Source organism: Schistocerca nitens, chromosome 3 (assembly GCF_023898315.1).
Source record: "Schistocerca nitens isolate TAMUIC-IGC-003100 chromosome 3, iqSchNite1.1, whole genome shotgun sequence".
Classification (NCBI taxonomy): domain Eukaryota; kingdom Metazoa; phylum Arthropoda; class Insecta; order Orthoptera; family Acrididae; genus Schistocerca; species Schistocerca nitens.
Window position 1 is genome coordinate 927,993,225 of NC_064616.1, and position 15,131 is coordinate 928,008,355.

At 36.5% G+C, this 15,131-nt stretch overlaps 1 protein-coding gene across 2 annotated transcripts in view; it reads right to left on the minus strand.

The window, feature by feature from the left end:
- LOC126249002 (LMBR1 domain-containing protein 2 homolog) overlaps positions 1-15,131 on the minus strand; it is a 122,149-nt gene that overhangs the window by 43,667 nt on the left and 63,351 nt on the right. For both annotated transcript variants that reach the window (XM_049950586.1, XM_049950585.1), the window contains one exon: positions 4,541-4,717. In XM_049950586.1, the coding sequence (XP_049806543.1) occupies positions 4,541-4,717 (177 nt within the window). The remainder of the gene's footprint in view (positions 1-4,540; positions 4,718-15,131) is intronic.

A 15,131-nucleotide genomic window follows, 5' to 3' on the forward strand; every position in this document is an offset into this window, starting at 1 on the left:
ACATTAATTATGTATATTTCTGTATAGGGGAGACCTTTTAATTGAAAGTCATTTTCGTGGGGCATGCAAGTCTGAAGGAACATTACACCATACTTCTACACAACAGAGACACTGCAATACCGTATTTATCCACTGACACCAGGCAAGTGATTTTCAATTTAAAGGTCTTGCCTGTAAGAAAATATATATAACAAATGTACAAGGGAAAGTTGTACACACATGGTTGATGACAAATGGAAGTACCTTTATTTTCATCACTCAATTATCTGAAGGAACATTACAACATACTTCAGAACAACATAGGCACTGCAATATTGTAAATACTGTACAGGTCAAAAGATATCTCAAAGGTGTTTTCTTTCCCAGCAATGGAGAAATATCTGTATTATTGTTACAGTCTTGTGGTGGTCAATGTGAAAGAATTGTTTAGAGCTTTGCACCTGAGGACAAGGAACTTGTACTTCTGGTGGTCCCAAAGCGCTCGATGGCACAGGGACAGCTGTGGGAGGTATACAGCTTTCGAAGTTGGAACAACTTTGTGAGAAGATTTTTAGATCTAGTTCTGTTGAATGATTATGTCAACCTCTACTAGAGAAACAATATAATCAAGTTGCAGCCATTAGTACATAATCAATTACCTTTGCCAAGGCTTAGAAATGTACTGAAATATGCCTGATACAAATCAGGATATTCAGAAGATCACCCGTGATAGTTTGAAATGCTGCTGAATTTTGTTTAATATTTCTTCTCCATCGTGTATACTATGCAAAAGATATTTCATTCACTTTATGTCTATTGTGTAAAAAAATGTTACAGATTATTATTAATGTTACAGATTATTATTAATCAAACAATGGAAAATCCAGGATAGAATGTAACAATACGGGAAGGAAAGTGGTAGTTTCAGCTCTCTGAGACTGCAGATGTGTGTGCAAGTTGCACGTGTGTGTGTGTGTGTGTGTGTGTGTGTGTGTGTGTGTGTGTGTGTGTGTGTGTGTGTGCTGCTGACAAAGGCCTTAATGGCCAAAAGCTATGATTGTGTGAATTTTTTTATTGTGCCTATCGCGGCTCAGCATCTCTGCTATATGGTGAGTAGCAACTTTCCTTCTCGTATTATAATAATGAGTTACTTACTATTTTCAATTAACAAAATACACATATGTGAAACAGTAAAATAAAAACAAAAAATCTAAATGTAAAATATAAAATAACAATTTAAAACATAAAACAAATATAAGTAAAATAGATAATTAGAATAGTAATGAATGTTCTGATATTTTAATTAGGTATGTTGAAAATACTCAGACAGCACACTGTGTACAGCTTATTTTCCAAAGATGGTATTTCAGAAACCAGCTTTGCATTGGGCTTGAAGGCTTTATAAATTTATGTTTTAACAAAAGTTTTCATTTTTTTGAAATTAATTAATGGTGGTGGGTTATTTTGCAAAATTCAATTTATTATGAGAGCTGATTATACAGTTTTCAAGAAAAGTAATTATATATCAGCTTTTATAAGAAAAACATCTTTTACACATATCATTGTTTTGACGATATTCCCTCTAAACCTAAAGTGCCAATTTACATTTTGGGGTGTGTTTTACCCCTTAAAGGTGAAACTGGGCACAAAAAAAAGTATTTCATTATTTTCCCCCCTCTACACTACCACCAAGTTTAATCAAGATCATTTAATGTCATTTGGGAGTGTCCCCTTGTTAGCAATGACTACAGAAACATGTTGGATATGAGAAGCTGCTTGACCATTTTACCACATTCTTTTTAGCACCCCACAAACAGTTACTGTGCTAGCTAAACTGCTCTGAGCACACAAAGTCACAAGTGGTTCCTTCTGCTGATTTCATGCAAATTTTACAACCACTCTGTGCAATGCTCATTTGCCCCTGTCCATCAGTACATGAGATCTGCCTGGTCTTGGCTTAGTTCCGGTTGTTTCTTTACGTATTCACTTCACAGTCGCAACACCTACTTGGGTAGCTTTAAAAGGGTTGAAATGTGTCTGATGAATTTGTTAGCCAGTTGACGTCCAATGAGTAGTCCACATTCAAAGTCACTGAGCTCTCCTGACTGCTGTTACTGTTTATTTACCAACAATACAGTATTCCATGACTCCTTTTATACTGATGCATCCACATCTCATGATATCTATTGGTCGATCCTATGTTACAAATTGGTGTTCAGATATTTTCAGTCAGAGAGTCAGAGAGAGAGAGAGAGAGAGAGAGAGAGAGAGAGAGAGAGAGAGAGACACCAATTACTTGCAGTCTCCTTCACTACATGAGAGAGATGAAGACAGTATGGATTTGGAACAGAAGGGAAAAAGAAGCAGGTTGAGATGATGATGGTGATGATTATGATGATCATCCTACCAGGAATGAACTAGATTCCCTTGGTGAAGAGAGGTGTTGAACCTTATTAATGAGTGAACACAGCAACCAAGTTTCAAATGACAAAATATTAATCATGTAGTGAAGGAGACTGCAAGTAATTGGTCTAATGTGAAATAATTTATTTTATTATACAATTTACAGGACCTAATAGGAAATGAAGTTAAATGAATGATCCTAAAAGTTTGAGATTCATTTTTGTCTTCTATTGTAGTCATGTTTCTTCAGTGTCTTCAACCAGAACATACTCAGCACATACAGTACATTGTACTCCTTGTTTCTTTTTGCACAGAAAAACAGATATCTATTTACATAATAATGCTGCTATCTAGTTAGGAAGCAACAAACATGATGTGACTGTTTGTGATTAATTCAGATAATTAGCTGAGCAAACTCCACTTGATCACTAATGTTATTTCTGCCCATAGTTTTCTTCAAGATAGAAGGAATACATTGAAAGTTTGATACAATTCTAGTTTCCATTATTCTCATCCCAAATTTATATTATGGACCACTAAATTACTGGTTTCCAAGCAAATGGTTGTGCTCCAACTATTCCTGTGACATTATTAGCCTCATCCAAACCTTTGTCGATTTTTTTTTATTCAAAAATGTAGTCAGTGGGTAACTCTAAATAACACATTTTGCACATGGATTCTCTTCTAGTTTAAATGTTGTATTGATACATTTCTTCTAGGTACTGCACTTTATTCCAGCTTGTCTCTCACACAGTGAGGCAACAGAACAGTACCAAAAGTTAAACATATTACTAAAGAAAAATTATGTGCAATAAATTGCACGAGACCTATACATTATGTGGCTTGAAGTCCTCAGACGACCCCTTGAACAGACAATGTCCAGTGTCATTATGCATCTGAGTGGGTAGGAGAGCATTAACAACTAGTCCACATTATATATACATTTTTTGTCAGAGATGAATGACTGAGAATGGAGCATGACTGTAGGTGTTGACAAGTTTGAGTGTTCTGTCACAAAGGAGTTAAAGGAATTGAGTGTGCTCTGATCTAACATTAGTGATGTTCTTGAGAAATGGGAATGAGAGGGAAGCACTTAAAACAATTCTCTGACAGGACCAAGAAAGTGACTGTATGTATCTCCAAACCCAAAAGTGTTCTATGCATACCAAACATCAGACATCATTGCCAATTATAGCTGAAGATTTCTGATGCACCACAAGTGCACATGTCAGTAACAGAAGTGACAAGACTCAGATTTTGTAGTCGTGCTAATGCTTTAATGCCAAAAGATCATGAGAATGAATGTTGGACAACACTGTAGGTGTTAAATTCAGTGCCCTCATTGGTCTTGAGAGTAGTTGAAGGTTATATGTTTCATGAAACACTACCGAGAAAATGTAGAACACAAATATTTGCAGCTGACTGCAGAATGAATCTGTTGCCACCAACATACTTTTTGTGTAAGGACTGCGAAGAGAGGCTAAGAGAAATTAGGGTTCATGTGGAGGCATGCAGACAGTTGTTTTTCAAAGGTTCCATTTGTTAGCGCAACAGGAAAGGCTATGACTCGTAGTGGTACAAGGTACCCTTTGACATGTACCATATGGTGGCTTTTATGCAGATGCAAATGCAGATTTAGATGAGTAATTGTACTTGATGTGGCATTCAGATGGTACAACGTGGAAAATGCTCAGCCAATAGATTTACTTGTAGTAACAGTGAAACTTCTGGAAAGGAATGTGATGGCCATGAGCTGTACTTCCAGGTCTGGGATCATTAATTGTTTTGGTCAGCAACAAAATGAACACTGATATTTACAAAAACATTTTAGACAGTACTACATTTTCAACTTGTGCCAGAATTTTGGAATCAGGCCTTTTGTGTGTGTGTGCCTGAAGAAAGCAGCATTGATTTGGGCATAAAAGGTAACTGATCAGAGTTGATGGAGCACTATACTCTAAGCCCAAAGCTGAATGACAACATGCATCTTTGGGATGAATAGAAGATTAAACACTATAAAAGTAGCAAAAGGAAGTTCAACATACTATTAGTTACACTTATGACAGATTTGGAATCAACAGCTGTGAGTGCCCAGAGTATTGGGGCCACATATCATAAGCAGCATTTAAATATTCATTATAGTAACAATATATATTACCTGTCTGTGAAGTCTAACTAATGCTTTTTCAGATGGTGTATCAAGTGGGGCATCATCAGGAAGTTGCCTACGGCACATACGGTCCTGGAGTTCCATTGGGAGCTTTTGGAGAATAGTTTCTACATTTTTATATGATGGATGCCCTGGTGTTACTGACATTTTAACACCCAAAAGTGTCTGTAACACAAACAATTGAATTAATAAATATTTTCATTCATCAGCTGATGATATAAGAAACAAAACTATATTAAAAACAACTGCTCTTTATGTACAGAACTGTCTTACATAACAAACATAAATTAAGTACAACCCAAACCAACTACCATAAATATAGACAGTGGAAGAGATCCCTTATATACTAAACAATTATAGTCCAAGGGGAAAGATTGGGCCGACAGATCAGTGCAGTGACACTTTGATCTCCACAGAATAACTTAAGTATAATAGTTTAGCATGCAAGGGATGTGGAAACATGCCTTGAAAGGTGTATTATGTATGAAGTGTAACTTTTGGTTTCATGAGAAGTGCTTGAAAGTCAACTTAAAATTTTTAAATGATGAGTTTCCTTGGTCATGTCATGTATTTGAGTGTGATGAACATGGTAGAGTTGATGAGCACAGGGAACTCTAAAAACGAAATTATCAATTTGCTGAACAGGCACACTAACGTTCTTAAAGATGAAATACATTCCTTGAAATAAGAAGATGCAAGACTCAAAAACAAAAGAAAGAAAAAAAAACTCGTATACTGATGAAAATACAAATATAGTGATGAAACATAACTACAAAAACATGTGTATACATACTAAAGCAGACTTCAGTAATATGACAGATCCTCGCTTGAAATGTAAAACTACAAATAGCGAACAGCATAGAAAATGAACAGACAAAAATAAATGCACCAACATAAACTGCAAAAATAGAACACACAGTACTGAACAAAGTGCCGAAAATGAATTTCTAATAATCGGAGATTCTATGCCTAAAACTGTAGTAGTTCCAAGCTGCACAATCCATGTTCACCCAGGGATAAGAATACATCAATTAAATAAGCATCTGAAGAATGTTCTTTAAGCAAAACGTAGCTTAATGCTAAGTGTTAATTGTAATGCAAATTACAAAGCAGTTTTTATCTGTGTAGGGACAAATTCCCTTCAAGACTACAGTGAAGAAGACAACATCAATGAAACAAGAAATGTGATCACAACAGCAAAAAAATGTATTTCTAGAATCAACAGTGGCAGTAAATGGCATTATCCATAGAAGATCACTGAGTGACAAATATATAGAAAAAAATAAACAGTAGAGTCAGAGAACCGTATAACAGTCTAGGAACAATATTTGTAGATCCAAGTATGTTCATAATCACAGGCTGGTTAGCCCAGGATGGCCTGCATGTAAACAGGTTAGGGTCAGCAAAATTCACAGCAAGTGGTTACTGCTATGTGCAAAATTATAAACTTAAGGAGGAAACTAAATGTGATTGATGGCGTGACAAGCTGCCAAAAGGAATGAAATGTAAAAATCTGTTAAGCATCAAGTGCCAGAAAGAGATGAACTAAAGATTAATACAAATTTAGATTTTATAAACTATGTAAAAATGTATAAAACTGTATATGGATGGGTGATAAAGGCAGAAAAAGAAATGTCATGCAAAAAATTCATTCTGAACCATACAAATAAATCAAAGGCAGTATGGTTAGTTGTAAAATCTGAATTTGGTGTCATAGCTGGCAGTATACAAGTTTTGAAAATTAAGATAGGTGGCAAATCTATTGCAAATCCTTCAGAAATATCAGAATATTTCAATGAAATTTTTATAAATGTATCAAAATCAGATACTGATGCAAGTGAGTCCCTAGGTAATGTCCACACCCCTTTGGTTTCAATCAGGAAACTGGAAATTTGTGGTAAGTACTATGGGACCAAACTGCTGAGGTCATCGGCCCCTAGGCTTACACACTACTTAATCTAACTTAAACTAACTTACACTAAGGACGACACACACACACACACACACACACACACACACACACACACACACACACACACACACACAAAGCCCAAGGGAGAACTCGGACCTCCGACAGGGAGGAGTTTCAATCATGATAACAGGCAAGTTCTAACAAAATTTGAATGGATTACAGCTAAAGATGTAGAAAAAGTAGGAGTCTCCTTTAAAATTAAAAATCTGACTGGGTGTCATGAAATACCCACTACAGTAATTAAAATAGTTTATAGTATATCATCAGGACCCCATCTGAAATAATAAACCAGTCATTTGCAGAAGGATGCTTCCCAGATGCTCTGCAGTACATAGCTGCAAAGCCATTGGTCAAGAACGGCTTAAAGGATGATGTAGGAAACTACCGACCAGTAAGTCTTCTTCCAAGATTTTAAAAAATATTCGAAAAAGTTGTTGCTATCAAAATTCAAATTTCATGGCAAAATCCAATATCATCACATTAAACCAATTCGGCTTCAAGGAAAGGAAGAGTACAACACATGCCATCGACAAATTTGTTCAGAAAAGTTTCTTACCTCTGCACAATCCCAAAAAGTCATAGGAATTTTCTGTGACCTTACCAACACAACTGGATAAACCACTCTCTACTGTTACATAAATTAGAAAGATACAGAATAAATGGCAGTGCATTGAAATGGTTCAAATCATATTTAACAGACAGAATGCAAAGGGTAGTAGTTGTAATGTCAGGTACAGGAAACTGTTACTCAGAATGGAAAATTATTTCACAGGGAGTCCCAGGAGGTTCCATCTTAGGCAGAGTCCTGTTTTTATTTTATGTAAATGCTTTATCTCTAAGTATAACATCCCACCCAGTTTTACTTGCAGATATCACATCTGTACTTATCAGAGGTGAGACCACAGAACAAATTCCCCAAACTGTCACTGACACCCTAAATAGTTTAGAACAATGGTCTGATGTAAACAGATTAAACAACAACCAGCTTACACAGTTTAAGACCAAACAATCAGAATCAATGAGCTCCAAAATAGCCACAACTTAGGGAAGCAGAATCTGTCAAATTCCTGGGGATATTTTTAGAAAAAATTTATCCTGGTCTTCTCCTATAAGCTACTTGGCAAATAAGCTAAACATTCTCACATTCACAATGATAATATTGTCCTAGGCAAGTGAAATGGACACTAGGAAAGTATTAAATGAATGTATTGTAAAATGTGGAATAATCTTTTAGAGGAATGCAAGTAGTTTAAATGGAATATGATTGCTTCAAAAAAACTATCATTAGAAATATGTGTAATATTAAGCCTAGAGTGTCATGTTGACCTTTATTCAATGCTCTAAAAATTTTGACTAGTCCATTATTTACATGCATGAACTTTTTATCTTTGTTTATACCTATCCAGAATTATTTATAAAACATTGTATGACATAAGAAACAAAGATAATTCCATGTTGTTATCTCATAGACTAAAAGTCTACTCTCAGGCTCCTCAATACATAAAACTAAAAAAACTTAACTACGTCCGAACAGGGTTTGGAAGGCCCAACGGTACCGACCGGCTGCCATGTCATCCTCAGCCCATAGGCGTCACTGGATATGGATATGGAGGGGCATGTAGTCAGCACACCACTCTCCCGGCCATATGTCAGTTTACAACACCAGAGCCACTACTTCTACATCAAGTAGCTCCTCAGTTTGCCTCACAAAGGCTGAGTGCACCCCACTTGCCAACAGCACTCGGCAGACCGGATTGTCATCCATCCAAGTGCTAGCCCAGTCTGACAGCGCTTAACTTCAGTGATCTGATGGGAACCGGTGTTACCACTGTGGCAAGGCCATTGGCACGCCTCGATACAAGGTAATGAAAATTTATAATAAATTAAAAAAATGAAAAACTTTCACAGTATGGAGCTAGGTTTACCGAAGATAAAATTATTTGCCATCCTAGTGCAAAAATATTATTCACTCATGGAATTTTTAAATGACAATGATATTTTTGCAGAGTAATAAAACAAACTTGTAATGGTTTTTATAAATTAAGATTGTGTTTTTTTTTTTTCAGTTTGACACATTGTATGTGTATCTGGTGCATTATTTATATTGACAAGTCTCCTGTACTTCAAATCAGTGATTTATATATATACGTCACGAGACAATAAAATTCCAATTCTGATTCCTCTTGCATAGGGAACATAATGTGATTGTTAAAAGTAATAAAGTATATTGAGGTATGCAGTTGTCTTGGAAAATCTAATTCTTAAGAAATGCACAATCCTAACAATAAACAAAGGAACAACTTCATTAGCCTTGATGACAGCTTCCACTCTCACAGTCATACGTTCAATCAGGTGCTGGAAGGTTTCTTGGGGAATGGCAGCCCATTCTTCACTGAGTGCTGCACTGAGGAGAGGTATTGATGTCGGCCGATGAGGCCTGGCACAAAGTCGGCATTCCAAAACATCCAAAATGTGTTCTATAGGATTCCCATCAGGACTCTGTGCAGTTCAGTCCATTACAGGAATTTTATTGTCGTGTAACAATTCTGCCACAGGCCATGCATTATGAACAGGTGATCGATCGTGTTGAAAGATGCAATCACCATCCTCGAATTGCTCTTCAACAGTGGGAAGCAAGAAGGTGCTTAAAACATCAATGAAGGTCTGTGCTGTGATAGTGCCATGCAAAACAACAAGGGGTGCAAGCCCCCTCCATGAAGAAAACAACCACACCATAACACCACTGCCTCCGAATTTTACTGTTGGCACTACACACGCTGGTAGATGACGTTCACCGGGCATTCACCATACCCACACCCTGTCATCAGATCACCACATTGTAAACAGTGATTTGTCACGCCACACAACGTTTTTTCACTGTTCAGTCATCCAATGTTTATCCTCCTTACACCAAGCAAGACCTTGTTTGGCATTTACCAGTGTGATGAGTAGCTTAAGAGCAGCCGCTTGACCATGAAATCCAAGTTTTCTCACCTCCTGCCTAACTGTCATTGTACTTGCAGTGGATCGTGATGCAGTTTGGAATTCCTGTGTCATGGTCTAGATAGATGTCTGCCTGTTACACATTACGACCCACTTCAACTGTCCGCAGTCTGTGTCAGCCAACAGACGATGTTGGCCTGTATGCTTTTGTGCTGTATGTGTCCCTTCACATTTCCACTTCACTATCACATTGGAAACAGTGGACCTAGGGAGGTTTAGGAGTGTGGAAATCCCGCATACAGACATATGACCCAAGTGACACCCAATCACCTGACCACGTTTAAAGTCCGTGAGTTCCACGGAGGTCCCCATTCTGCTCTCTGACAATATCTAATGACTAATGAGGTTGCTGATATGGCGTACCTGGCAGTAGGTGGCAACACAATGCACCTAATATGAAAAACGTATATTTTTGGGGATGTCCGGATACTTCTGATCACATAATGTATACTTTCAGCATAACAAACAACACAAGTTACCTTAGGTACCCCTAAAAAATGACGTATTTCATTTTAAACATCTTGTCATTGCAACCTATCATAAAATTATATTCATTAACTAAAAACATCTACCATTACAAATTTAGCACATGCATATACAAATGCATAACAATGAAAGGCTGTACGTAATGACACAAAGGTAAAGTTTATCAGGTATTTCATATTACTGGACCATTGTGGGGTTGTAAAATATTGCACTTCTAAAAAGTAAACAGAAGATGTGTTCACATATCATTTTTAATTCTGTTTATGAAGCAAAAAGAACCAATACAATGAGAAAAATGCCAACCTCAAAGGTGATATCCGTGTACCTTTGAAAGGCAAAGTAAAAGAGTAAGTGGAATTTGCAATGAAAGAACATCACAATTTGATGTTCCATCACAGGAAGCAGTGGTCAAATTCTTTGATACAAATGTCATCTGTGGAATGAGAATATTCGTGGGCACCAGATCTAAAAGCGTACTACTTAGAAGAAATCACATACTTTTCTTCAGCCCAGGTTAGTTGTGTAATGTTTTTTTCTTTCTTATAACAATAAAAAAAATCAGCAACAATGACACTTTGGTGATAATCAGAACTTGTTAGTTAACATGCTAACAAGAAGGAAGTAGATGAATCTTATAAAATGATGATTTTTTAATAGGCACATGGATAACACCAGGCAAATACTTACAAAATATTCTTAAGATTGGCTGGCAGACTTGGATTTTATAGAACAGTTCTGTTGAAATCTTTAGCACCAAATCACATTAGGATAGATGGGAGCTAAATCATAGCAAATATATTTCAAATATAAGACTATGGTACAGATGAGATTTCCATGAACAAACACACAACATTAAACACTAAAATGTTGCTGATTCTGAGCTACAAAGCTGCACACAAAAATACAGGATTATGAAAGTTCAACCCATGGATAACTTGTGTAGCTTTTGCAGATGTCCACTATTGTGTATAAGTGTCACATCACCCCATAAATTGATTTCTCAGATCTTAGAAAGTACAAAGATAATACTGGAAAAATCAAAGTAACTTTGGTATAAATATAATGTACCTAACTGGAACTTCAATTCCTCATGGACAATTCTATTCTTACTTCAATTCTGCCTAACAGATGGCAGAAGTTGTTGATATCTAATGAGAACTGCTGTTCCATTTAAAAAAAGAAAATTACACAGGTTCAGTGTGACTGCTTAGGTGTTGCCTCATCAGTCAGTGTTGAAGTGGTTCCAACAGGTCCAGCACAACTGGCAAGTAGATGCAAATCCACATTCAGTTCAAAAGCAGACAAGAGGAACACAATAGTACTATTAGATGAAGTACAATAAATTAATAAAGCACAAGAATTCATTTCACAAAATAATACAACAAAATTAAATATCTGACCCAACAAACAGATTCCAGACAACCATACATAACTCACTTGAAAATATAGACAACATACTGGATAACACAGAAAGAAGACAACTGATACAGAATAATCCTGCACCTGTCCTCCGATGGCAACCAAAAAATTCAGAAGCCAAACATCCCAGTCAGACCCACAGCAAACTTCTAAAAAGCTTCCCACTTACAATCTTGCAGTTAAAACTGCTGCCTGAAACTTTCAAGTCCAAGAAGACAGAACCTCTAAAGCCACTACAAGGTTAATACAACATACAAAATATATAAGAATTCCATACACATTAGTATTCCTCTAATTCAATACAGAAAGCATGTATTCCAATATACCAGTAACAGAAACAATAGACTTCACAGGACAAAAAATCTGAAGACATGCAGGCAATTCCCTGATGGACAGATTAATGAAATACATTAGTACAGCTTGTATAGGAACAGAAGTACTTCCAGTCCAACAAAGAGTTTTATTTACAATATGATGGATTACCAATGGGATCCCCAGTTTCAGGACCCTTAGCAAATATTTTTATACTCACATCAGTACTGTTTATAATGAAGTTAAACTATGCCAAACTAATAATTTATACAAAAGTAGTTGCAAAAGAATACAACATATTATACCGATTCAGATGTGTGGGTAACATTCTCTGCTTTATAGAGGAACCACATACAAAAATTATAAACTACATGCTGACATTAACAAGATACACTAAAAGAAAAAATTCACGACTGAAAAATCAAATTAACTTTCTAGATATAACACTAAAAAAAAGCAAATACACAAAATTTGTCATAAACCTACAACTGACACAATCATCTACCACACCTCAGACCATTCAAAAACACAAAAACAAGCGGCATTTCTACACATGCTAAATACAGTGTCACTCAACAAAGAAAACTTTCAAAAAGAACTAGGCATCATAATGCAGCAGCCACAAACAATACACACAATGGTAACAGTCGTAAAGCTAAACCACAAAATTAAAAGAAACAAAGGAACTGTAAAAAGTCAAAGCCACAAACAACACAACACACACACAAAAAAAAAAGAAACCACACACACACACACACACACACACACACACACACACACACACACACACACACACAAAACCATAATAACAACACAGAATAATCCAGAAAATATAACAACCTCACACATAAAAATCAAAATTTTCAAATGATAAGGTATAACATAGCATACACAACATACAATTCTATCCAAAAAATATATTCCAAAACTGACAAGACACACGGACTTATACCAGAAAGCAGGTGTATATCTAGCACAATGTAATACACTTGATGGCAAGTTCATTGTGCAAACAGATCGAATGTTTGATGTCCAATACAAAGAATACACAAGAGAAAGGAACTATGGGCAAGTCACTCCACATTTTCAGAGCATCTCAGATAACATAATACCACATCCACATCTAGAGAAGAAGACAAGAAACTAATAAGAATAAACAGTAAAAGACATCATCTATTTTTTCAACACATGGACAGGTGGCAGCTCCTTCAGCAGGGCCCAAGCAGGCACATACAAGGAGGAGTCTACTAGTTCTCAGATGTATTATGGAGCCCCTTAGGTAAATAGCATCCAGGACCGGAAGGAAAGCCAATGTGCCTTTCGTGTGTCTGCCAGAGGTGGGGTGGGGGGGAGAGGGTGGAGGAGGGGGGAGACATCTGAGATGTGGACGCGGCCCTGCCTGTGGCTATTGAGTGTGCAGGGTGCAGTCTGCAAGTTGTGGTTCACATCAGCATTAATGACATCAGTAGCTTTCGTTCTAAGGCAATCCACAGCTCATACACAAGTGGCTGAAGGGAGTGGTGAAGACTACCAAACTTGTGCATGGAGTGCAAGCAGAGCTCGTATTTTGCAGCATCGTTCCTAGAACTGATCGGGGTCCTTTGGTTTGGAGCTGAGTGGAGGGTCTCAACCAAAGACTCTGTAAATTCTATGAAAATCTAGGCTGCAAATTTCTGGACCTGCATCATAGGGTGAAGAAGTGTAGAACTTCCCTAGATAGGTCATGGGTGCACAAGACAAAGGAAGCAGCTACTCTGGTAGCAGAGTAGTTGTGGAAAGCACATGGGGATTTTTAGACTAGGTGGCAGTTCAAGGTCCTCTGATGAACTTTCACAAGTCAGTACACAAAGAGCTAAACCATATCGTGTATAACGAAGAGACACTTCGACTATCAAAATATTAACAGTAATTTTCAAAGTATTCCAAACAAAGTTCTTGAACATACTGCACTCCAGGAAAGTTGTCACACTCAAATTATTCTCGGAACCAAGAGCTGGCTGAATCCTGAACACTCTTCCATATGACATTATTGAATGAAAATTCATAAAATTGTGAACTCACCGATTTGTCTCTACCCAAGATTTGCAGTGATTCTAATTTCTAAGTACAACCTACTGCATTCTTTTGGTTAGATATGATGTCCATTGTTTGGCTGTACCATCAGTTCCATAAAACCTCAGTTTAACTGGGAGAATATTATGGCTTACACAGTTACACACCTTAGATAGGTCACAGAAAATACCAACTAGTGCTATTGTTATTTAATGCTTTTAAAATATAGTGAGTGAATGAATAAATGGCACTCACTGTTGACCAGCTTTTCTGAAATACAAACCATGATTTACTGAGGATGATACTGTTGCTCAGGTAGAATACTATTCTAAAATACACAACCGCCTCAAACATTTTGGAAAATGATGTCAGCAATGAAATGGCTCAGAAGTTATTGATGACTCTCCTTCAGTCTCTCTGGAAAAGTGCCCAGTTAGTGATGCATTACGTATTTCAGAAAAGATAGTGCTTATTATATGGAAACAAGTATTTAGTACTTTGTTGGAAACACTGTCAGATCCAGATCAGATTTTATTTTTAAGAGAATATATAATTTTCTAAATTTCAGAAGCAGAAGTGGATGAGACATCCATATAATGGAATTTTATGAAAGTTGCTTTTTCAACGTACTGTTCTGATTGTTCTCTTTAACTACTTGTCCCTACATTTTTGACTACATTTAAGAAATGTTTATTAAACATATCTGCTAACTGCGACTGATGTTATCCTGTTCTGTGGATTGTTACCCTGTCTTTCTTTTCACTACACTCCAAATATCTTTAAATCTGTTGTTGGAATTAGTGGTTTATAACATAATGTGTATATTCCCTGATTTTTAACAACTTTTCTCAGTAATTTTGAGTTGTTCCTGCAGTGTTCAACTACTACAGGAGCTTTGTTGTTGTCAACAGATACATTATCCTTTTTATTTCACAATATCCTTTAATTCCTCTAGTGAGCCATGGTTTTTTTAAATGGCTGTATAATGCCATTTCTGACTAGCTGAGGCAGAAAGCCGTTTTCAAATACTGAAATGAATTTATCATGGAATAAGTTAAATTTTATGTCAGCATTTGGTTCACCATACATTTCATCCAAGTCATCTCCTGTAAACTACTCTTAAAATGCTTGTCTTAGAATCATTAATTATTCTGATTTCTACCAAGAAGTATCTGTACTGGAAGGCACTGTATCCTAAGTAACTGTGCATCATGATCAGAGAGAGCTTGCTGCTGTCTAGCAGACAGTTTAGTAAGGAGTCAAATGGCTCAAAATTACCCAGTTGTAAACTACATACAGTTACAATTATAAGTTAACTATTATTCTATTTTAATT